The 26,545-nt window shown below is 42.3% G+C and overlaps 1 protein-coding gene across 9 annotated transcripts in view; it reads left to right on the top strand.

The window, feature by feature from the left end:
* NPAS2 (neuronal PAS domain protein 2) overlaps nucleotides 1-24,666 on the top strand; it is a 168,102-nt gene extending 143,436 nt beyond the window's left edge. For 3 of the 9 annotated variants that reach the window (XM_040425044.1, XM_040425038.1, XM_040425046.1), the window contains 8 exons: nucleotides 30-133; nucleotides 1,459-1,545; nucleotides 3,715-3,858; nucleotides 7,145-7,366; nucleotides 18,726-18,916; nucleotides 20,991-21,074; nucleotides 22,975-23,155; nucleotides 23,654-24,666. In XM_040425044.1, coding sequence (XP_040280978.1) covers nucleotides 30-133; nucleotides 1,459-1,545; nucleotides 3,715-3,858; nucleotides 7,145-7,366; nucleotides 18,726-18,916; nucleotides 20,991-21,074; nucleotides 22,975-23,155; nucleotides 23,654-23,788 — 1,148 coding nt within the window. In that variant the 3' untranslated portion in view covers nucleotides 23,789-24,666. The other 6 variants (XM_040425040.1, XM_040425039.1, XM_040425042.1 and 3 more) reach the window with 6 other exon arrangements.
* Nucleotides 24,667-26,545: the final 1,879 nt, after the last annotated feature.

The raw sequence follows: 26,545 nt of genomic DNA, 5'->3' as shown, positions 1-26,545 counted from the left end.
GTCTTTCATTTATATTACTATTTTAACAGCAACACCTTCAAAGCAGACCTCAGACGTTAAGTCATTTGAACGAGTTTCTGGTAGGCAGCATGATGTTCAACTTCAAAGAATGAATCGGCTCAGCCCAGTCCAGGTATGAATCTGTAGTATTCCAGTATGATGAGACAACAATAAAGTTCTTAAAGGGGTTATCCAAGTTAAATAAAAATTCAGGGCCCTGTAAATGTGATAAAATAACAAAAGAATCCATATTCCCACCTTTTCTTCAGCACTGTGCTCCTGGCCTCCCTGCAACTGACGGCATCTTTCTGGCTGCATTGGTAATATTCCATGTGCACAGGTCACCGTGCAGCCAATCACTGGCCTCCACAGTACACGGGACACCACTGCTGAAACCAGTGATTGACGGCAGCAGTGACCGCTGCAGCAAGAAAAACAGGGAGGACCGGAGCTCATCACTGGAAGCGGCAGTTGTTATTTTAGCATATGTACAGAGGCTGCCTGAGTTTTTATTTAACTTGGACAACCCCTTTAAAAATATAATGAGGTATTGGCATTTAGGCTTCTTGTTTTTTTTCTATATCACAAAAGTTTCAATAGAATGTTTGTCAGTAAAATTAATATTGCTGCACATGTTTTGCATATGTTTTCTATTGTGCCTTGGCTTAGTTCTTCAATTATTTTATTTTACTTATGATTATTTTCATTCTGCTGTAATTCTGTCCTTGCCAGGCAGATACTAGAATTTTCAGCTTCTCTTCCATGAGATTTACAACTGTTGGAGCCTTCTGGCTTCTATCTTCCATGAGCATAGACGTGTTAGCATATATGTTTTGATAGCTACTATATAAACCATATAAACCATAATGCAATAGCAAGTATAGATATTTTTTATATTTTTGAGGAGTTTTGTTTTCAGTGAAATTCAGATAAAATGATCTTCTGATTGCTGAGGTCAAATAGATTAAGTGCGTCATCTTAAACTGGAGAACTGAAAACATTATAACATCATAATGGGCCATTAAATTTAATATCAATTTGCCTCAGACTGCTGTGTGTATTTACAGGTATTACATATTATATTATGTTCACTAGCACGCTGGTCTTAATCTGTGGTCCACTGATGTCAGGTGCACCACAGTTATTAAGAGGCTCATCTTGGACCATCCATGCGTCTGAACTTACATCTACGCCAGCTAGGAGCTGGTGTAGATTTCAGGTATAATTTACACCTGTTTTTCTAGGGATCACTCTGGACTGCCCACTTTTTTAAAAATGTCGAGTGTGGCACAAACCCCCCACCCCCTAAAATAAAAGTCACAAATGTTTGCTGTAGTTGGGTTTGCTCCAAATTGGGCTAATTTTTTACAGCAAAAAAATGGTTTAGGGTGTTTGATATCTGTGCCCCTGTGTTTTGTTCATGGAGATGCATTTTATAATGTTTTTCAATTGTTATAGACCTCAGTACTAGCTCAACAATGTGATATCCAGCAACAGTTGGTGCAGGAAAATCCACTGCAAAGCGAGCAAGCTCCAATTTCCCAGGTAGGTGACAGCACCGAGAGGACTGGTAGCATTTAAGTGGTAGCATTCTGTGGAGATCAGTTGCAGATGCACAATGTGGATATAACGAGTAGGAAACTGTGAGCCCTAGAACTTCTCCTACCACTGTCCCTACTTGCTCTAAATGGTGGACCACAACTGGACAGTAGTCCCTACTTAAAGGGGTTGTCCCACTAAAAATCTTCTACAGTTTTAAAATCAGCACCTGGATCTAAATGCTTTAGTATAGCCACTGAGTTATTCAATAAAATGTATCTGTGTAGAGCCACCTGCTGTTTATTTCTTTGTCCGGCTTACTGAGATGGCTGCACATGCTCAGTTTCATCCGTCAACTGCCTCCTGAGCTGTGATAGGGAGAGAGCTGCAACAGAATGGACACACCCCCTTACACTCCTCTTGAGCAGTCAGTGTAATATAAATGTAGCAGAGCAATGAATGTGGCGAGGTACAGGACTGGTTCTAGCTTTGTTAGATAGGGATTGTCATGTGCTATATGATGTCTGATTTAAATTTTTTACATTAGTCATGGGATAACTCCTTTAAAGGGGTTGTCCGGGTTCAGAGCTGAACCCGGATATACCCATAATTTCACCCAGGCAGCCCCGCTGATGTTAGCATCGGAGCATTTCATGCTCCGATGCTCTCCCTTGCCCTGCGCTTGATCGCGCAGGGCAAGGGCTCTTTTATTTACCGTTTTACAGGCTAGAGCAGCACTAAAGCCCGCCAATCAGTGCCAGTGATGTCACCGGGTTCACGGCTGGGCGGATGCCTCCACCTGGCAGACCAGTTCATCACCGGAACTCCAGAAAATTCCTTTGCCCTGCGCGATTTAGCGCAGGGCAAAGGAGAGCATCAGAGCATGAACTGCTCTGATGATCAAGTCAGGGAGGCTTTCTGGGTGAAAATAGGGATATGTTCGGGTTCAGCTCTGAACCCGAAAAAACCCTTTAACTAAGTGCTGGGCCTTAAAGGGAAAAATTCAAGGACAAAAACAATAAACATAGTGACAGACAGGTACAAGGGACAAAAGCAGATGCCAGGATCAATAGTCAGGCTAGCCTGGTCAAAACACTGGAGGTCACGTCAGGGTACAAAATGTTAAGCAAGACAGGGTCAAGTTAGAAGCCGAAGTCAGAAATACCAGTTCAGTGGAGCAGAGTCAATACCAAGCCGAAGTCCAAATCCAGGAGAGCATGCCAGAGGCCAAATCAGAATCCAGAAATGTAGTCAGGAATCCAAGCCAGATCAGGGTCAGAATGATCCATCAGATCAACGCTAGTGAGGGTCAGGAAAAAACACCAAACACAGGCAACTGCAAATGGCAGAAGCTTGTGTAAATACTCAACTTCCTGGATGAGCAGGGGCGGTGCAGAATCCGATTGGTATCGTGGGACCAGGCCCTGGAAGTAACCTGGGGATGACATGACCGCCTAGAGCCTGGCCTTGGCGTGGGATCGCGGACCGGTAAGTATGTGATAGTAGAATGCACAAATGCATTTCATGTCAAGCAATGAAGCTTCTTTGTAGGGTCAAGTGTGATAAGTCCCTAAAGAGGTTGTCTAGTATTAAATGCTCATTTTCATATATCCGATTAGGGAATTTCCATTCCCTAATCTTTCTATTATATCTTATGTCTGTGGAGGCTCCAATCCTGGTTTTGGCGAGTCACAATCTCTGATGGAAATCACTGACCAAAACACTGACGTATGAAGGAGGCTTTACACAGACAGCTTACTAATTCCAATAGATAAGGCGTAATACTTACATTGTCCTATTTTGGAACTTATTGCCATGTTCGCACACATTACAGCTGAGTGCTGGGATCCTATCAGCAGTACACCTTGTGATTTGATTATTGCGAAGGAGCAATTCTTAGAATACTGCCGTCACTTACTGTGATAATTCTGTATAATTCTATATTTTCCTTTTTGGTGGAAACAACCATTCTATCCCCCCTCCACTGTATGACTTTCACTAAAAGACCAGGGTTTAGGATGCTTGGTCATTGACTGTGATGTAAAAAGAACATCCCTCTACTGCTCTGATTGCACTTCACACCAAAACTAAGCACCATCTCTATGTGAGAACTAATACTAATGTTTTTATTATAAGAGACAACTTCCATGCTTAAAATTAGTTTTACCTTCTTAGTTTTCTGCACATGGCATGCTCCAGACCATCAAAAATCAGCTGGAACAGAGGAGACTGAATATCCAGGCCAACATAAGGTGGCAGCAGGAAGAGCTTCAAAAGATCCAGGAGCAGCTCAGTGTGGTTCAGGATCCTAATTTACAGGTAAGTGTCAACACACTCCAGTTTTCTGCCAGCATTAAAATATATTCACATACTATAGTATGTGCGGGTGCCTAAGCCACTATGTGCCTGCTGTTTTACACAGAATCCAATACCAGTGATAACGCTGATCATGGACATTTGACCCCTCAGACGCAATGGTCAGTTGCGCCCACCCCATCTGAGTGGTCTGAGCGCTGTGTTCCCGAGGACTGTACGGCTTCTCCGCACTGAGATTGAAGCAGCCGTTTGGTTGCCTTGGGCCTTCTGAAGACTCTCTGGCCTGTTGTCACTGCTTGTGGCAGGGCTTGATAGGAGCACAGTAAATCATTGCAGTCTACGGGAGAAGCAGTCAGAGAATCGCATGTTAAAGTCCCTTAGGGGGACTAAAAATAAAGATTTAAAAAAAGTGAAAAAGTACAAAAGTAAAACAAAAAAAGTTCAAATCACCCCCTTTCCCCATTTTAAAAATAAACAGAAATAAAGATCTGATATACCATTGATATACCATTGCTTCAGGATTTGCATGCGTATTACCTTCTTTCTGCATTTTTTATGCACTCCCATAGACTGTGATGTGCATATTTTGAAACAAATACGGACAAAACTAGGACATGTTGTGAATTTCAAATACTGATGGAAATTATACACCCATGTGAATAGTTATATTCTTTAACATTAGTGCTGGATTCCAGTACATAAAATCCGGGCTATATATAGATTGTTAAAACGCTGTGAAAGCGGCCATTTGGTGTTTTTTAATGCATTTTTAGTGGAATTTCTTTTCTTTCTTTTCGCCATCCTGGGTAATTCAGCACACGGTCCTTTTTAGGTGAGCCCTGGTCTAGCCATTCCCTCCCTGGTAATACGACCTTGGTGTCTCATTACACCTGGTCTTTATGGTTGGTCTGTTGTTTACCTCTTACATTGTATTTGTTCAACATACCATGTCTCACTGCCACGTGGGGTTTTCTCGCTGACTACTGACTCACCTATGTACATTAGTCTCATTGCTCTTTTTCATAGTTTGGGCACTGCACCCAGTATTTTTCTATGATCTATATATACATGTTGTACTTTTGACTCATGTGCTCTCCCAGGGTGGCGCTCTTTCTTTTCTGTCCACTGCTCTTATTTTACCTTGCTTATGGCATCACATTTATTGGTTTTTTCATTCATGTAATTTTAATCATGTTTCAATAAAATACATTTTTATTCTTTGGTACTATGAGCTCCATTCTCTTGTGTTTCTGCTGTTGTACTCGGGAGCTTGTGCCGAGTTACCTCTTTTTGGGTGCCCTGTGTGGTCGTATTGGGCGGGCACTGTCCTTCGCCCCTCCCTGGGACACCCTGGGTCTTTTTTGCTTTTCGGACTCCATTATAGTCTATGGGGTCCTTAGGTTCCATTCAGCTGAGGTATGCGCCAAATCCGTCCTTTCCGTTCTCCTGCTCCTATAACAGAGCAGGAGAACAGAAAGGCTGAACAGTGATGTGACCGAAGCCTTAGGGCTCATTCACACGAACATGTGCTGCCCGTGCCAGCACTGGGGACAGTAAGTTGCGGTCCCCAATGAACGTGCATCATCCGTATGGCCGGCACTGACGAATGCAGACCCATTCAACTTGAATGTAGTGCTTCCTTAGCCTTCCGCTCCGTGCCTCCGCACCGTATCTTCCAGATTGCAGACCCATTCAAGTGCATGGGTCAGCATCTGTGATACGGTGAACACACGGGCCGGTGCCCGTATATATTGCAGACTTAAGGTTTGCGGGCCACAATATGGGCATGGATCTGCTATGGTCGTGTGCTTGAGGCTTATACCTTAATAATGACCCCTAAAATGCAACTAAAACACTACAAACCAAAAGGCTATTCATGTAGACATTTTCTTAGTTCACTATACACTTATATTTAACCCCTTCACGCCCAGCGCCGTACATGTTCGGCGCTGGGCGGTGTTTAAAGATGGTGCCCGCTCCTGCCCGCTGCGGGCGCCATAGCCGTGGGTGGCTGCCTGCTTCTTTTAGCAGACACCCGTGGTTCATGTCCGCAACCGGCAGTAATGACTGACCACGGCATCTGAGCACGCTGAAACCGAAAGTGCGCACTTTCGGTGGTTCTCCGGCTCTCCTGTGTGGCGATCGGAGGAGACGGAGCGTGTATGCAACAGCCCCTGTCTTTATGAATGACAGGAGGCTGCTGCATAGAATTTCCTATGGAGCCCTTGACTGTAATAGGACTCCATGGGAAAGTAGTAAAATCATCATAGACTCCGATGCAAGTGCATTGGAGTCTATGATAATAGCAATCAGATGATTGCATGTTATAGTTCCCTATGGGAACTATAAAAAAGTGTAAAAAAAAAATTATAATAATGAAAAGTTTTAAAAAAATAAATAAAAAAAACATAAAAATTCAAATCACCCCCCTTTTCCCAAAACTCCCATAGTATAAAAATATATTCCCCATACGGCAAACAGCAAAACGGGAAAAAAAGCGTCCAAATGGCCAATTCGCCGTTTTTGGTCGCTTCATTTTCTACAAAAAAAATTAATAAAAAGTGATTAAAAAGTCATACACACCCAGAATGGTATCAATGAAAAGTCCAGATCACCCCACAGAAAATGAGCCGCCATACAGCTCCATACACATAATACCAAAAAAGTTATAGGGGTCAAAATATGGCGACAAAAAAATAAAACAGATATTTTTTTTCCCACTATAAATTTTTTTTATCACTATCAAAACGCAAGAAAAATTATACATATAAGGTATCGCCAGATTCGTACTGACCTGTAGAATAAAAGTAACTGGTCAGTTTTGTCGCACATCAAATGTCGTAAATTTCAAACCCGTAAAACTGTGGTGGAATAGCAATTTCATCCCATTTGGAATTTTGTTCCCGCTTCCCACTACATCAAACAATATTAAATGGTGGCGTTGGCAAGTACAACTAGTCCTGCAAAAAACAAGCCCTCATATGGCTATGTGAACAGACAAATAAAAAAGTTATGGCTCTGGGAAGGCAAAACGAAATAGCAAAAAAACAACAACTCCGGGCCTGAAAGGGTTAACAATTGGTCACCACCATACACACAAAAAACATGGAAACATGGAGGCTTTTAACTTTGTGATTTAAGTTTGTGATCTTTATGCACAAACAATGTAATGTTATACAGACAAGACAAGCTTAGTGTAATGTGTAAATTTCATTTATATTTTCAGATATTTGTCATTTTTTTGTACTAATTTAAAACATTAATTACAATGTTTGAACTTTTCTACCAGAAGTTTCACCAGCCTCAGGTTGTTTCTGTGAGCCTTAACCATGTACAACAGAGCGATCCCCAGGAACAAGGAATCCATCTGAGATCTGGAATGATACCTCAGCAACACCAAATTCTGTTCACTTCTTCGCCTCTTGGGCAGATGCCAACCTCTCAAATTGTAAACCAGCATCTGGTACCACCTGCTTCAGTGATGAGGGATGGCAATGTCATATCCTGCAAGGTAGCATGTCACTTCTATTGAACCTTAGTGTTCCTTAAAAGTAATAATAGATTCAGTAAATTTTGATTTTCCTTTCTTGGAAATTTCTTAAAGAATTAGCTTTTTGAAGTATCGTTTTTAATATATTTTAAATGATAAAATGAATTATATTGTTTCACATTCAACTATCATGTACCTTCATTAACTAGACTTATTTACTGATTTATCACATATACTGGTAGACACTTTATAGACACTAAAGGCCAAATATATATAAAAACGGATCCGACAAAAATACGGATGACATCCGTGTGCATTTTGTTTTTTGCGGAACGGAACATCTGGCCCCTAATAGAACATTCCTATCCTTGTCCGTTATGCGGACAATAATAGAACATGTTCTATCTTTGAACGGAAATACGGAAACGGAATGCATACGGAGTACATTCCGTTTTTTGAGCGGACCCATTGAAATGAATGGTACAGTATACGGACAGTTTACGGAACTTAAACGGAAAAAAAACGGTCGTGTGCATGAGGCCTTAGGCCTATTGCACACGACCGTATGGCTTTTTCAGTGTTTTTCGGTCTGTTTTTCACGGATCCGTTGTTCCGTTTCTGTTCCGTTTTTACGTTTCGTATTTCCGTATGGCATATACCGTATACAGTAATTGCATAGATAAAATTGGGCTGGGCATAACATTTTCAATAGATGGTTCAGCAAAAAACGGAACGAAAACGGAAGACATACGGATGCATTTCCGTATGTGTTCCGTTTTTTTTTTGCGGACTCATTGACTTGAATGGAGCCACGGAACGTGATTTGCGGGCAATAATAGGACATGTTCTATGTTAGAACGGAAATACGGAAACGGAATGCATACGGAGTACATTCAGTTTTTTTTGCAGAACCATTGAAATGAATGGTACCGTATACGGAACGCAAAAAACGGCCAGTAAACGGGGAAAAAAATTGTTGTGTGCATGAGGCCTTAGTCAGATGGTCAGTTTATTGATAGATCAGATTGCATGCTGCCTATAGAAGTCTATGGAAAGTGGAGGGAAGAGGAGGATTGAGCGGTTAGTGGTACAACAAGGCATTTTCCTTTGATAAGTTATATTATATATAGTTTTATTATAGTCCCCTGTACTATTGATTTATACAAAGCTTGTTGAAAGTGCAGTGACCATTTAAATATATATAACAAATGGCATACGATTTATACGTTCATTTCTTTTTATACTTTATAACATCTTCCTAGATGTGCTCCATGAGGTAGCTCAGAGGTGTTGGTATTTAAAGGGGAATATCTGTTTTAACAAACAGATATTATTCATACTTCCCAAACATTCGAGCTCCAGCAAAGCAGTCCTAGATTTTGGTTGCTGTCCTTTGGTCCCAGGACGGCTGAGGTATGTCCCCATCTCAGCTGTAACTGTATCAGGTCCCTGCTTCACCACTCATTGGCCTGTGCTCTCCCCAGAAGCAGGCACAATGTAGTAATGTCGAATATGCTGAGCTTTGCAGGAGAGTCCAAGAGCCCAGCAACTGCAATGACGTTACTTTATCACACCTGCAGCTGGGGAGAGCACAGTGGGATCCGCTCATCAGGGGAATGGGGCAAGGTGAGTATTATATTGCTATATTTTATTAACACTAAGGGGGCAACGTTATTGTAAGGGTGCACCATTATTGTAAGGGGGCATAACTACTGTGTGGGAGCACTAAGGGGGCATAATTACTATGTAGGAACACTAACGTTTCTTTCACACGGGCGTTGCGGGAAAATATGCGGGTGCGTTGCGGGAACACCCGCAATCGTAATACGTTTTGCACTCGCGTGAGAAAAATCACGCATGTTTGGTACCCAAACCCGAACTTCTTCACAGAAGTTCAGGTTTGGGTTAGGTGTTGTGTAGATGTTATTATTTTCCCTTATAACATGGTTATAAGGGAAAATAATAGCATTCTGAATACAGAATGCTTAGTAGGTGATCAATTGAGGGTTAAAAAAAAATAAAAAAATTAACTCACCTTCTCCTCTTGTTCGCGTAGTTCCCGGTCTTTTCTTTACTTCTTTAATGATGAGCTGTGGGCTAAAGGACCTTTGGTGACGTCAGATCACATGCTCCAATCACATGGTACATCACCGTGGTGATGGACCATGTGATTGGAGCATGTGATCTGACGTCACCACAGGTCCTAGCCGATAGTTCATCTTTTGAGAAGTAAAGAAGAGAACGGGAACTACGCGAACAAGAGGAGAAGGTGAGTTAATTTTTATTTTATTTTTTAACCCTCAATTGATCACCTACTAAGCATTCTAGTAACATAGTACATAAGGCCGAAAAAAGACATTTGTCCATCCAGTTCGACCTGTTATCCTGAAAGTTGATCCAGAGGAAGGCAAAAAAATCCCTGTGAGGTAGAAGCCAATTTTCCTCACTTTAGGGGAATAAAAAATTCCTTCCCGACTCCAATCAGGCAATCAGAATAACTCCCTGGATCAATGACCCCTCTCTAGTAGCTATAGCCTGTAATATTATTACGCTCTAGAAACACATCCAGGCCCCTCTTGAATTCCTTTATTGTACTCACCATCACCACCTCCTCAGGCAGAGAGTTCCATAGTCTCACTGCTCTTACCGTAAAGAATCCTTTTCTATGTTTGTGTACAAACCTGCTTTCCTCCAAACGCAGAGGATGTCCCCTCGTCACAGTCACAGTCCTGGGGATAAATAGATGATGGGATAGATCTCTGTACTGACCCCTGATATATTTATACATAGTAAGTAGATCTCCCCTCAGTCGTCTTTTTTCTAACGCGAATAACCCTAATTTTGATAATCTTTCAGGGTACTGTAGTTGCCCCATTCCAGTTATTACTTTAGTTGCCCTCCTCTGGACCCTCTCCAGCTCTGCTATGTCTGCCTTGTTCACTGGAGCCCAGAACTGTACACAGTACTCCATGTGTGGTCTGACTAATGATTTGTAAAGTAGTAGGAATATGTTCTCATCACTGGCATCTATGCCCCTTTTGATGCAACCCATTATCTTATTGGCCTTGGCAGCAGCTGCCTGACACTGGTTTTTGCAGCTTAGTTTGCTGTTTATTAAAATTACTAGATCCTTTTCCATGTCAGTGTTACCCAGTGTTTTACCATTTAGTATGTACGGGTGACTTGCATTATTTCTTCCCATGTGCATAACCTTACATTTGTCAGTGTTAAACCTCATCTGCCACTTATCTGCCCAAGCCTCCAATCTATCCAGATCCCTCTCTAGTAGTATACTGTCCTCTTCAGTGTTAATTACTTTACACAGTTTAGTGTCATCTGCGAAAATTGATATTTTACTATGCAAGCCTTCTACAAGATCATTAATAAATATATTGAAGAGAATAGGGCCCAATACTGACCCCCGAGGTACTCCACTAGTGACAGTGACCCAATCTGAGTGTGTAACGTTAATAACCACCCTCTGTTTTCTATCATTGAGCCAGTTACTTACCCACTTACAGACGTTTTCTCCCAGTCCAAGCATTCTCATTTTATATACTAACCTTTTATGTGGTACAGTGTCAAATGCTTTGGAGAAGTCCAGATATACGACATCCATTGATTCGCCGCTGTCAAGTCTAGAACTTACCTCCTCATAGAAACTGATTAAATTAGTTTGACATGACCGATCCCTCACGAAGCCATGCGTTATTTGCTTATTTCCGTTAAGATGCTCTAAGATAGCATCTCTCAGAAAACCTTCAAACAGTTTACCCACAACAGATGTTAAACTTACCGGCCTATAGTTTCCAGGCTCTGTTTTTGGACCCTTTTTGAATATTGGCACCACATTTGCCATGCGCCAATCCTGTGGGACATTCCCTGTCAGTATAGAGTCCGCAAATATCAGAAATAAGGGTCTGGCTATGACATTACTTAATTCCCTTAGGATACGGGGGTGTATGCCATCCGGTCCTGGCGATTTGTCTATTTTGATCTTTTTAAGTCGCTGTTGTACTTCTTCCTGGGTCAGACAGGACACTTTTAATGGCGAATTTATTTCAACATTCAGCATTTCATCTGACAGTTTATATTACTCAGTGAATACACTGGAGAAAAAAAATATTTAACAGCTTTGCTTTCTCCTCGTCGCTCTCTGCGAATCCCCCCTCATTACTCTTTAAAGGGCCGACACCTTCAGATTTATACTTTTTAACATTTATATAATTGAAGAACATTTTAGGGTTAGTTTTACTCTCTTTGGCAATTAATCTCTCGGTCTCTAGTTTGGCCGCTTTTATTAGTTTTTTACATGTTCTATTTTTTTCCTTATAGTTTTTCAGTGCTTCCGTGCTACCCTCCTGTTTTAGTGTTTTATATGCTTTCTTTTTGTCATTTATTGCTTTCTTTACAGTTCTGTTTATCCACATTGGTTTCTTTTTGTTTCTTAACCTTTTATTCCCATACGGTATGTACCTCTCACAATGAGATTTTAGGATGTTTTTAAAGATATCCCATTTTGTGGCTGTATTTTTATTTTTGAGGACTTTGTCCCAGTTAGTTAGGCCTATGGCCTCTCTTAGTTGGCTAAATTTAGCTTTCTTGAAGTTTGGTATTTTTGTTCCTCCCTGTAGAAACGCTCTTTTGAATGATAATTGGAAGGTTATTACTTTATGGTCACTATTTCCCAGGTGTCCCCCAACCTGCACGTCTGTTGTTCTGTCAGGTCTATTGGTTAATACTAAGTCCAGTATGGCCGTCCCTCTAGTCGGGTCCTGAACCAGTTGGGAGAGATAATTGTCTTTGGTTATTGCCAAGAATCTGTTTCCTTTATGAGATATACAAGTTTCAGTTTCCCAGTCTATATCTGGGTAGTTGAAGTCCCCCATAATAAGCACCTCATTATGTTTTGCCGCCTTGTCTATCTCGTTTAGTAGTAGATTTTCTGTGGACTCTGGTATATTAGGTGGTTTATAGTAAACTCCTATTAGTAATTTATTGTTTTTAGCTCCATGTATCTCTACCCACAGTGACTCCACATGTTCATGTCCCTCACTTATATCTTCACGGAATGTGGGCTTTAGACAGGACTTTACATAAACCCCTCCCCCTCTCCGGTTTTGACGATCCTTTCTAAACAGACTGTAACCTTGTACATTAACCGCCCAGTCATAGCTATCATCCAGCCATGTCTCAGTTATTCCCACTATGTCATAGTCCTCCTCACACATCACTAATTCCAGATAACCAGTTTTATTAGTCAGGCTTCTGGCATTAGTATACATACATTTGAGAGGTTTATGTATATTTTTTACCCTACACCTTTCCTTCGGAACTGTTCTAGTCCCTCCTTCCATTCCTCCCCCAGTTCCACTACCTTGCCCCCGGTCTCTATCTGCACTATCTTCCCCTTCTATAGTGTAATTACCCTCCCCCCCAGTCCCTAGTTTAAACACTACTTCAACCTTCTAGCCATCTTCTTCCCCAACACAGCTGCCCCTTCCCCATTGAGGTGCAGCCCGTCCCTAGGATAGAGCCTGTAGCCGACAGAGAAGTCGGCCCAGTTCTCCAGGAACCCAAACCCCTCCATCCTACACCAGTTCTTGAGCCACTTGTTAATTTCCCTAATCTCCCGCTGCCTTTCTTGTGTGGCCCGTGGTACAGGTAGTATTTCGGAAAATACTACCTTTGAGGTCCTTGCCCTAAGCTTTTGACCTAAATCCCTGAAATCATTTTTAAGGACTCTCCACCTACCCCTAACTTTGTCATTGGTTCCGATATGGACCATGACCGCTGGATCTTCTCCAGCTCCTCCCAGTAATCTGTCAACCCGATCCGCGATGTGTCGAACTCTAGCGCCAGGAAGACAGCACACTGTTCGGCGATCACGGTCTTTGTGACAGATTTCCCCATCTGTTCCCCTAATAATGGAGTCTCCCACTACCAGCACCTGTCTGGCCTGCCCTGCTCTCCTGGTCCCCTGCTTACCGGAGCTGACATTCCCCTGACTGGCAGAGGAAGTGTCTGTCTGCGGCAGTGCCGTCCCTGGACTGATATGCCCCTGATCTGCCAAACGTGCAAACTTGTTGGGGTGTGTCAGATCAGGGCTAGCCTCCCTGGCACTCTTCCCTCTACCCCGCTTTCTAACTGTTACCCAGCTAGCTACCTCACTTTCCTCAGCCTCCTCTCTGTCACCCTCCCCCTCATCTACCCCAAAGAGTGCTTGCTCAGTGAGAAGCAAACTCTTTTGCAAATTGTCAATGCCTCTCAGTGTTGCAACTTGCCCGTTTAGAGACTCGATTAGCGATTCCAAACGGGTAATTTGCTCACATCTTGAACAAAGAAATACACCCTGGAATGGCTGTTCCAGGACTGCATACATCATGCAAGATGTTTACTGGACTGCGTTGTCAATTGTGCAACACATACTAAATGGGGATTACACCACAAAAGCAAAAAATACAATACAATGTAGTACTAAGAAACTGGCTAATTGCAGTCCCCCACTGAAGTCCCTGAATCTAAAGTCACTTAATCTTAAGTCACACACTTACGCAACCACGCTTCGCGGTCAAACTCGCGTTATATATCTCCTTATATAAATATAAATGCAGCTCACTACACCAGCCTGGTTTGTTTCCCCTCTGGACTCAAAAAGGCTGTGCTGCTCTTACTGCTGAGTTTTTATAGTCTCCTAATTAGACAGCCACACCCTAATTAAACAGCCACACCCTAATTGCTCACCTGTGCAACCCCTGGAGAAGGAAAGAAAAAAAAGTGTTATCACAGCACACAATACAGTCAAACACAGCCACTCATCAATGTCCACAAATAATTTAGCTCTCAGATACTCCCTCACTTAATCTTAAGTCACACACTTACGCAACCACACTTAATCAACCACGCGTCGTGGTCAAACTCGCGTTATATATCTCCTTATATAAATATAAATGCAGCTCACTACACCAGCCTGGTTTGTTTCCCCTCTGGACTCAAAAATGCTATTATTTTCCCTTATAACCATGTTATAAGGGAAAATAATACAGTGAATAGACTGTCACCTAGCAACCATGCGTGAAAATCGCACCGCACTTGCTTGCGGATGCCTGCGATTTTCACGCAACCCCATTCACTTCTATGGGGCCTGCGTTGCGTGAAAAACGCTGAATATAGAGCATGCTGCGATTTTCACGCAACGCACAAGTGATGCGTGAAAATCACCGCTCATGTGAACAGCCCCATAGAAATGAATGGGTCGGTATTCAGTGCGGGTGCAATGCGTTCACCTCACGCATCGCATCCGTGCGGAATACTCGCCCGTGTGAAAGGGGCCTAAGAGTGCATTCTACTATATAGGATCACTAAGGAAGCAATCTACTGTGAAGGGGGCACTAAGGGGGCATAATTACTGTCTGGGGGCTCTATAGGGGCATTCAATTGTGTGGCAGCACTAAGGGAGCAAAACTATGGTTTGGGGGTACTAAAAGGGCATTCTTACTGTGTATAGGGCACTAAGGGAGCATAACTACTGTGTTGGAGCACTAAGGGGACATAACTATTTTGTGGGGACATGAAGGGCCAGTTCACACAGAGTTTTTTGGCGTTGATTTCGGAACGTTTCTGCCTCAAAACCTGCTGCAAGAAACGCCTCAAAACAGCAGCACTTGCTGTTTTTTTGCACGTGTAAAAAAGAAGCAGCATGCCCTATCTTGGGGCAGAATCAGTGTGTCACGGGGTTCCGAAGGTGCACTCGGTCCCCCATTGCCTGCAGACCTGTTGCTTAGCTTTGGGAATGAGGATCTGTGTTTGACCTCATTCCCAGGGCGGCTTTACTAGCTGGGTGGCTCCCTGCTCCTAGTCTGCCTTGAGCGCCGAGCTGATCACTCGGTGCTCGACTGGTTGGTCTGTCGGTCATGTGACGCTGGCCACGTCACATGACCCTCACTCCCCACTATAAATACAGGCAGCCTGCTGGCTACAGGTTGCCTGTTAATTTCTAGGTTCCTGGCTATCTGTTGGACTACTGAATACTTACCGGATCCTGTTCCCTGACGATCCTCTGCCTGCTCCTCCTGTACTGCGCTTCCATCCTGGTATTGTGACCTCGGCTCCCACCTGACTACTCTCTTAGGACTCCTCTTGTACTTCGCTACTCTCCTGGTATTTGACCCCCGGCTTCTCCTGACCATTCTTTGCTTAATCCGTTGTACTGCGTAGCTCTCTTGGTTCTGACCCGGTCCGTTCATGTTCCGTATTTTGTCTTGTCTGTCTTCCCTGCACATATCCTAAGTTAGGGACTGCCGTCCAGTTGTCCCCTGTCATCAGGACTCGTGAGGCAAGTAGGCAGGGCCAGGGGTGAGGGTGGAGCGCAGTGGTCACTACCCTTCCCCTTGTGTGTGTGTGGACGTGACCGTTACACAGTGCTGAATTTCCCATTGAAATTAATAGCAGAGAAAAACAGCTCCAAGAAAGTCCATGAGTTTTGTGTGCGTTTTCAGCATGTTTTTTTGGTGCAGATTTGCTTCAAAAACCCCAAGCTGAAAATTCAGGTTTGTATTGCACCCATTGGTTAAAAAAATGCATAAAAAAACCACATCAAAAGAGCGTCAAAAACCACATGAAAAATCACGCTTTTTTCTCGCTTAAAAAACCCATGTGTATTCTGTGACAATTTTTTAAGCGTGTTTTCCGTCATGTTCTCCACAGACAGCACACATACCCATTCATTTTAATGTATGCATTCACACATTCTTGTTTTAGCACGGTCCGTGGATCCGTGGCTTTAGCACGGAAGCATTCTCTATTTTGTCCGTGTTCATGGATCCATCACGCTCATTATAGTCTATGGGTCAGTGAAAAACATGGATGTTACATGGATGCAATCCATGTTTCATGGACCATTAGGAGGAAATGCTCAAAAAATGTGAAACACAGATGACACACGGAGAGCAAAAAACCGACACACGGACCAAACTGGGATCCTTCACGGACATCTTCATGGGAATCTTATCACGGATGTCATCTTGGACATGGATGTATGAATGAAGCATTAGGCTTGGATGACACAGTGATTTTGAAGCAACACTCATTGCATGAAAATCTCACTTTTAGGCCTCATGCACATGACCGTGCCGTTTTTGGTGGTCCGGGCGGCCCCATGTAGAAATGCCTATTCTTGTCCGCAAAACGGACAAGAATAGGACATGCTTTATTTTTTTGGCGGGGCCACGGAGTGCTGTCCGCATTTTTTGCGGCCCCATTGAAGTGAATGGGTCCGCACCCGAGTCCGTCGTGTGCATGAGGCCTTACTGTGCTACATTGATCATACAATGCAAGAAATACAGGAGGGTTGGATTTCTTGCAACTATAGTGTTATGGTCGTTGTAACACAACTCCATTCACTGGCACTATGCTGACAAGCAGCATAGCGAAAGTGTCATCATCATACAGTACGTGGCCAAGATCCCCATATTGCCCTAGCCTGAAGGTTTTTAGTGAATGACTATAATTGGAGATCATGAGAACCATGTAGAATTGATACAGAATGTATATTGTGATATTGTATAACTTTTCATTAAACATTTAACCTTTTTTCACCATGTGCCATGTTACCATATTGCTTCAAGTACCTAGTTAACATCAAGCAACGCAATAGTACAGTACAGTGATGACCCAGGTCCAGTACCCCAGAACAGGGTCACAGCAAATAGTAAATTGTTGTAATGTTATGTTGCCAAGTGAAATGTTCTGATTTACTGTATTTGTATACCTAATAGTACTGTATGGACAATCAAGAGGAACCTCAGGTTACCAGGAAATGGTTACCACCCCCTGGTTAGTGTTTAGTTCCAGTCTAGCTGTGGTACAGTAGGGACCTACATCTCCAAGCTCCTCAGAGCAAGGCCCAGGCTCAGAGAAGCTTCATCACTGCCAAAGGAGCAACTTTATCAAAAGTGTTGTGCGTATATTTATGGCAGACCTTTCATACTTTGAGACAGTTTGGCCAGCCGTATCTTAAATCTCACCCGGGAATTACACAAATATTTATAAGGAACCTCACAGCATGCCTATGGTTTTGCAGACACTTTAGAAAGAGACAGAAAGAGGGAGTTCTACAACCCCCATCATTGCTGTTGTCCATACATTGCTATTGGGAAGGGGAGGCATGGCAGGTCAGTGGTTAGCACACCTAGGTTTGAAACCAACATCTGTATGTTCTCTCCATGGTTGCGTGGTTTTATTATGGGTATTCTGGTTTCCTCCCACACTCCAAATACGCTGCAAAATATATCAGCACAGTGTTGACTCAGTGAGTAAAATAGTAGATTGCACTGTGTTACATGCCTTGGAACTGTACCTTGTTACTGTTGGATGTACTACTACTCTGGAGTCTGCACTTTAGTAAAGAGAAACTTATTTATATACACCAAGTGGCCTGGTTACTGACTCCTCCATCATACGCCGGGCACTTCATCGTCGCTCTGCCAAAACACTTATCAGGGTCACCCCAATCACCACCAGGCAGGAGCCCCAAGACCAGGGTGTTCCCCAAAGGAAGAAAAGGGTGCTCTCTCCAGTTACTGCACATCCCCAGGGAGAGGCAAAGAGTGGGAATTGCCACTGTGAGTACTGCTACCACCCTCAGGACCAAAACGGTCACTCCCATCCTCTGCTCTCTTCTCCCAGGCTGTCTGTGACACAAGCTCAGGAGCTGTGCCCACACCATCACTTTCAGGTGCCAGCTGTATTATACTATTATCATGCTCTCATTTTTGGGATGAGAGATAACTCTGATCCTGGTAGTTTAACCCCTCAGATGCTGCAGTCAATGGCAACCAAGATATCTGAACAGTTAGACTTCCTTAGACTCCCTCAGTAGTTTGATCGCCACCCATGCAATGCAGTCATGGAGTGCTGAGGTGTCGCTGGCAGCTGGAGGAAAACCATGTCTGCGCCCTTGCTACACTCTGCCGCTGATTCAATTCACCTAAGAGGGCTAAAAAAAAATATGAAAAGCTAAAATTTCTCATGTGTGTATATATATATATATATATATATATATATATGTAAAACGTGGCAGGCTAGGTCTGTCAAAGTGAGAGATACTCATTTCTTAGCAGTTCTCTATTCTGACTAATGGGGGAGGGGGTCCTGAGATGTATGTATTTCTTCATTTCCCCTGTGTTGCCCCCTACCCGCACACACACATATACACACATATACAGATACTACAGCTGATCTCATAGTGGTGCCTGAAACGAGCCATCCTGTGATCAGCTTATTGACAGGGCAAGCAACCCCTTTATAGACATTTGTAAAGTAAAAAGAATCATACATTGTCTGATTTGGTGTGATGTTACAATATAGGAATGTGTTTTAGGGACCGAAACCTTTCAGAAGCATGTCTGGAGTATCAAGAAGTGACCACTTAGCCACTACAATCCCTACCTCTCAGCTCAGCTCTCCCACAGTAGTATCACAAAATATAAATACATCGCCCTCTGCTGCTGGGCAGCAGGATAACAGCCAGCACCAGGGAGCTCCCGATTTCAGTCATGACAGACAGCTCAGGTGAGAATATTCATATACTGATACTTTCTGTGATATTAGAGTAAACAGTGTTTTGTGTGTTTATTATAATGCTTCATCCTGCAAAACTTTCCCTGGTTTCAAAAAGCTTTCAAAAAATAATTATATTATTTTATAACCTTTGATTAGTTGTTAAACTGAATTTTTCACACATTTGGGGTCATTTATCAAACTGGTGCAAAGTACATTAGAATTAGCTTCGTTGCCCATAGCAACCAATCAAATTTCATTTTCCAAAGGAGCTGTCAAAAATGAAAGGTGGAATCTGATTGGTTGCTATGGGCAACTAAGCCATTTCTACTTTAAACCAGTTTGATAAAGGACCCCATTTGTGTCTGATAGCAGGCTACTGGTTCTGTAGCTGTAATTTTGTTAATTAAAATGATTGTAATAAAATACATAAACATACTTTTTGGTTTGGTATAATTCCAATTTGTTCGTTTCCACACATGTTTTTTTCAGGGGTAGCATTTACTTGATACCGTGTTCCCCCGAAAATAAGACATCCCCCGAAAATAAGAGCTACTTCCAGTTTTGCCTCTCGCTGTAATATAAGGCACCCCCCCGCCCCCCCGAAAATAAGATCTCCCCGATAATAAGGCCACCCCCGAACATAAGGCCTCCCCGATAATAAGGCACCCCCGGAATATAAGGCCCCCGAAGCTACCGTAAGGCGTCTGACTCCTCTGGACCGTAGCGGCGGGCGCCGCCGCACAGCTCACTGATTGGCCGCAGCGCAGCCAGAGCTGTTCAGGCAGTGCGAGGTCTCTTTAAATCAGAGAGCCTGCGCCGCCGCCAGGACAAGCTGCCGCCTGCTGCTCGCTCTGCCCTGACGGAGTCTGGCTGACTCGCGATTAGACAGTGAGTGAGTCGCACGGGGCAGGAGTCGGGCACAATATGTGTAATCTGGCCGGCACGGACACACAGGGGTAACTGAGGTGGGGTGGGGGAATGTCTGATAAAGTTGTGGGGGGATGTCTGGTGAAGGTTGGAGGGGGGGAGAGACTAAATAATCCACTTTCCACTGGCACAGGGGAGGGGGATCACTTAAAATGACCCCGAAAATAAGACCGTGTCTTATATTAATTTTTGCTCCCAAAGATGCGCTAGGTCTTATTTTCAGGGATGTCTTATTTTTCCATGACACAGGGGGATCAGAGGGGGGAATTAAAATGACACAGGAGGATCAGAAGGGGGTACTAAAATGGTAATCCCCCCCTCTGATTCTCCTGTGCCATTTTGATTCCCCCTTCTGATCCCCCTGTGTCATTTTGATTCCCCCACTGATCCCCCTAAAATAAGACATCCCTGAAAATAAGATCTAGCGCATCTTTGGGAGCAAAAATGAATATAAGACACTGTCTTATTTTCGGGGAAACAGGGTATGGGAGGGGGGGTGAGCAATTTGTGCTACAGAACCCTTTTTTAGTTTGTGCATATTGGTAGGTCCCTTTCACTTTTTGAAAATCATATTTGCAGAATCATTGGAAAGTGAAAAAGCCTCCATCTACTGTTTCATATGGAATCTGATATTTATAATGAACAGCCTGAAAAATAAACTCTAGTTTCAGGAAATGAACACAAATCTGTTCATTCTAAGCAAACTGACATTGATTGGAATGGCATTTTGCTTAGAAGGTTGTGTCAGATTTCCAAGAAAGGCATCTGGAATTCTGTAAACTGATTTCCAGCTTTATACCCAAGTTCTCTGCTCCTCTTTAGAACTAAAAATCATCATGGGGCACCTAAAAGTCAGGAAGGACAATGGTGGAGATGTCACTGGCTTTGAGCAAGCTGTCTTCTCCACCTCCGGCTAGAGAAAAATTCAATTCTTGTCCGCAAAATGGACAAGAATAGGACATGTTCTATTTTTTGTGCCTGGCCGCAGAACGGACTTGCTGCTCCAGTATGCAAAACTGAAAAAAGAGATGACCCGCTGTCCACAGAGCATTTCTTGTTGTCCTTCAACAATTCTACTGATTTATTTTATTTAGAAGTTTGCAATGATTAAATCTAACAAGAAAGTTGAAACGTTGATATTATTTTTGATGTTTAGGCTGCTCCTCAGTCAGCCTATCCAGCCAATGATGCCAAACTCATGTAGCACAAGAAGATCATCAGATAGTGGACATCAGTCAAGGTATGTGGCAAGAATGGTTAATAATATAGGAAGAAATGATAAGAATTCTTCTTTTAAGCATGAAAGAGCATCTGTTTATATTAACATATTGCAAGATTTATCCATTTTACCACAACTTTGTAGCTCATGTAATACAGTATGATCAAGGATAAACCATTGTATCTTTGCATTGCTCTATCAGGCTCCAGAAACCTTCTTCTGCCCCTTAACATTCCTACATTGCTATGGCTATCTTGTGTTATTTCTTTCTGTATAAACTGGGAACACACTCTTATTGCTGTATCTACAGGAACGGTTTAGTGTCCATTTATTAAAATGTAGCAGCACTCATTGTATATACCATTGTGGATAAAATGTGTATTATGAAAGATAAATAGCGAAAAGTGTATATTATATGGTATAAGAATAAGGGCTCATGCACACAACAGTTGTTTTGCGGTCCGTTTTTCGCAGATCCGTATCCGAGTTTTTTTTCCCTCTGATTTAAGTCCTCTTCCGTTCCGTTATTGCACAAAACATATCCGTATAGTTTCCGTATTTGATCTGTTTTTTGCGGAATGGAAACAGCAACTTATTAATCACCAAACACATGAGCAATATGGGCTGGGCATAGCATTTCTACAGTATGGATCCGCAAAATACAGATGTGTTCCGTGTGCGTTCCGTATTTTTTGCCGACCCCTTGACTTGAAAGGGGCCTCGGACCGTGATTTGCGGACAATAATAGTGCATGCACTACTTTTTTGCGGAACGGAAATACGGAAACGGAATGCACACGGAGTACCTTCTGTTGTTTTTGCGGACCCATTGAAGTGGTTCGGAACGGAAGCGGAAAGAAAATACGTTCGTGTGCATGAGCCCTAAGACTGTATTTCAGTGTACTGCATTATTACAGTTTACTTTCTATAGATGTAATTCTTTCAGAAAATGCGCAAAGTCAGTCAATTTATCAGGTTTTTGGGTAGTGTGGTTTCCCGTTTTTGTTACGGTATATTCAATTGTAGCAGTTGAGGCGAAGTTAAAACTGCATCGGAATAAAACACATTCATTTTTGCCATGCTTTCTTATGCAGCAGTGGTTTTTCAGGTGAAACATGTTAAATAAGTGTGTTTTACCTGTAAATCTACAACTGAATCGAAAGACACTAGTGGGTATATTGCAGAGCATATTGATCCTGTTTATTGCAGACTGCATTGGGAAACCTCAGTGACATGTAACCTTAAAGTGGCACTGAACTTTCAACAAACTTTGCAATAACCAATAGTACAGTGTGTGTACATGAGGAATAACACTATATCACCTGTATCTGGAATTTTTAGCAGCTTTCCTCTGTGCTTGCTGAACATCTAGTTTGAAGTCTTCTCAGACATGATGGGTGGAGACTAGCTGCAATGCACACATAAAAAAGTAGAGGAAAATCTCCTTCTTAACTGTGTCAGTCACTCAGAAGCAGCCCCAGGATGATGGGGGACATTACAGAGAAGTACTAACCTGTATTTTTTTGAAGGAAGCACTTGTGATGAGCTGTGCAGTCTCTCTGGCTGGGCCTGCCTCAAGCATTTTCTGCTCACACCTCCCCCTCCTCTGTCCATAGACTTGCATTGGCACGTGTAATATGATTCTTCTGCAGAGATGATCCTTTCCTGGACAGGAAAAGGCTATTTTTCAAAGTGAAAAGCAATTAGCAGGAAAGGGGAGTGGAGGCAAGCATCAGTGAGCACTAGACATTTCTCACTGATGCAACATATTACAAAGCTTCTTGTGATCGCTTGTACTATGGATTTATGCAAAGTTGTGTGAAAAGTTAGTGACCACAAGGGCTCAGAGGGTTCAGTGAAACTTCAAGAAAATACTTGTCTTTAGAGAAAAAATACTTTAAATTATTTCTTCTTTTATGCAGCAGATTTTCACAAAGCCCACAAGTATTTACAAGTTTAGAAGTGCAGACTTCTGTCAGCAATCGTCCTATTGTGCTAATGGGTCAAGCGATCTTACACCCCGGTTTTACAACACCACACACTACCCAACAACAGAATATCCGGCCTATGCAAGTACAGCAGCCACAACAGCAGTTTGTCCAGGTATGTTTCACACATGGTTACGTTAGCTTGAGATCATTCCAGGCTCCTTTGCTTACTGTAAGTAAGGTCTGGTTGTTATATACATGATCCTGTTTAGGTTTTAAGAGTGCATTTTCTAAAGCTGAATGTTCTAGTCGATCTGAAAAAGAAAACGGTTCAACCTCTTCATGCAATTAGTGTTCAAGAGCTGGAAAATAACGTAAGCAGCAGATAATGCATCAGTCGTCAAGGAAACAAGTTATTCTTAAAATAAAATCAAAGTGGAATATTTAAGCCTTCTTACTCATACATAATATGTGGCAATATTTTTATGCATTCACAAGCCATACAAACTGTCTCATGAAGACTTACTGTATATTTCAGAAGTGTCCTGTTCATGTCATTTCACTACCCAGTCCGTATACAAGGAGCTGTGCACTACTTAAAATTCAGATTTACATTTATTTTATTATTAATATCACTTTGTATCTGATATTATTTTATTATTAATATTAATAGGTGGCAGCAACAAGCACTTTACACAAAGATCAACCCGATGCTTTGATCCTGCCCACTTACGCCCAGCATCAAGCGTCTTTGGGACTACAGCAGCAGATAACACCCAGAAGAACTAACAGTCTCTCCAAGACATAAAATGGAAAGTCACAGGTAGCAAGCCTACTAATCATCAGCAGAATAAAAATCCAGCATATTCTGTTTCATGTCCAAATATGCTTCTTCTCAGCAGGGGGTGTCACTAAATTCACAATGAAGTGATCCTGAGCTACATCGGCTGAAAGCAATTGGGTTCATTCCGTTTAGGGCTAATTGGAGAGATGGTTCTGAACCCACAGATTGCTCTATGTGGACACCATTCTGTAGCAAGCAGTGCTTCTACTTGTGATGTCCATTAAGACATATATTTCCTTTGTGTCAAGTTTTGAACAGCAAAGCTCAATGTTTAGTAGAATCTAGCAGTGCTTTGAGAGAGAACTGAAAACATGCACAGCCTACAGTACATTGTCTGTCTGACCAAATAGAGCTGGTGGTACCGAAAACTATGTCATAAGCCCAATATTTGACATCCTACAATTTCAATATTTGTTCACACTGGAGTGTATATATCCTTGGTCTTGTGCTTTTCTTCATACCAACAGTTGCAGATGCATTGACCCATCAGTTTGTATGCTAATATGTACTTTAAAAATGGAATTATCAATTTCGATCTGATATAGTCCACAGAAATAGTTACAAGCCAGATATTATTTTTTTTTTATGTATCTAAAAATGAAAGTTTGTTTTGTTCGTTTGTTCTTCATAGGCTCCTACATGCATTGTTGGATCCCAACCAAACTTGGTACATATACTCTTCATGATCCAACATAAAATACTGGAGGGTTGTCAAGTCCAGCCGACAGGGTTTTGGAAGGTTCTAATAAAGTAATTGGTTTCAATCTGACCCCTAAAAAACTAACAGTTTGTTGCCCATAGCAACCAATCACAGCACATCTTTAATTTTTGCCCATAGCAATCAATCACAGTAGAGCTTTCATTTTACTACAGCGGTTCTCAACCTGCCTCTCCCTGAGTGTTGGCAAAAAATATGGTCCCTTCTAATTCATCGTGGTAATCTCCCTACATATGCTGTCTAAAAGACAAATAGTTTGTTGCTCATAGCAGCCAATCACAGCACAGGTTTCATTTTACTACAGCACTTCTTACAATACTGTAGACCTATCTTTACCAACCTGTGGCTCTCCACCTGTTGCAAAACTACAACTCTTATAATGCACTGATGGTTGCAAGCTATTGGGCAGTACAGAGATCTCTCCCATCATCTATTTATCCCCAGAACTGTGACTGTGACAAGGGGACATCCTCTGCGTCTGTAGGAAAGAAGGTTTGTACACAAACATAGAAGAGGATTATTTACGGTAAGAGCAGTGAGACTATGGAACTCTCTGCCTGAGGAGGTGGTGATGGTGAATTCACTAAAAGAGTTCAAGTGGGGTCTGGGTGCATTTCTCGAGTGGTTATAGTTACTAGAGAGGGGTTGTTGATCCAGGGAGTCATTCTGATTGGAGTTCTGAAGGCATTTTCCCCCTAAAATGAGGTAAATTGGTTTCTTCCTCTCAGGGTTTTTTGCCTTCATCTTGATCAACTTTGCAGGATAACAGGCTGAACTGGATGGACAGATGTCTTTTTTCAGCCTTACAAACTATGATACTATGTCACTATGATAGGAGTTGTAGGTTTGCAACAGCATTGTAAACATGTAAGTACACTACAATATTGTAAAAAGTAAAGTAACCGCTGTGCTGTGATTGGGAGCAACAAATAGTTAGTATTTTAGCCAGCATATACAGGGGAGATGAGAGGCAGAGTGAGAAGCAGCGCTTCAGCAATTACAGTTACATTAGTGTATAAGAAGCATTCTACATCATTGGTTGCAATGGGCAACAAATGGTTAGTCTTTTAGACAGCACATACAGGCTGGCTCGGAATGGCCGTCAGGGGTACAGGTGAATCCCCCAGTGGGCCCCTGAGAAAGGTGGACCCTAGTCTCCCACCTCCTGCACAAGTGGCACATAACACAGTAGATTTACTGCACTACATACATATATTCAATGTACAGCACCTAAACCAGCCTATGTTTATATAAAAAACTTGATAGATCATAAAATAAAACTCCCCAGTTTATTATTATAGACACGATCAGAGCTGAGATGACTTCTAGGTACAGAGGAAAGCTAGCCAGTGTCCTCTTCTACCCAGGACCTAACTTCTCAAAGTTGCTGTAGAGACCCCCATATTTAATCATCTGGTAGCATCTTGCTGCTGTGTGAGCAGGTAATATTTGAATATATCTGTACGGTGGGCCCCCAAAATAAATTTTACTGGCTGGCCCTAGGTACCCCAGTCCGACACTGCATACATGGAGACTAGAGGCAAACTGGAATTCAGGGGAGATGTAAGTCCAACAGACTCTATGCAAAGGGGACCTCACAAAACAGGTGTAAATGTTTCCTCTATGAACGGGCACCTGGGATGGTAGCAGGTTTTGCAAAGTTTATAGACATAACCAAATTGTTAGGAAGACCATACATATTCAATAGCTGTTGGCCAAACAATCAGCCATACATACGTGTATTTAATAGGTGGAGAGGAGAACGCCACATTCAGAGACTTCTGACAGCGGTTTATCTCCCAAGGGAACAGAAGAATCCTACAACAATTTTGATTTTGCCTAAATTTTTTCTCCCCCGACATTATATATATATATATATATATATATATATACACAGTATATATACATACATACATACATACATATTAAACTGTGGGCCAAATCTGCCGTTCTCGATTGGTTTGGCCAACAATACACTAATGTGTATAGGGGCCTGTAAAGAA

Source organism: Bufo bufo, chromosome 3 (assembly GCF_905171765.1).
Source record: "Bufo bufo chromosome 3, aBufBuf1.1, whole genome shotgun sequence".
Lineage (NCBI taxonomy): Eukaryota > Metazoa > Chordata > Amphibia > Anura > Bufonidae > Bufo > Bufo bufo.
Note: the sequence above shows the minus strand (reverse complement) of the source record. Positions and strands in the feature narration are given on the sequence as shown.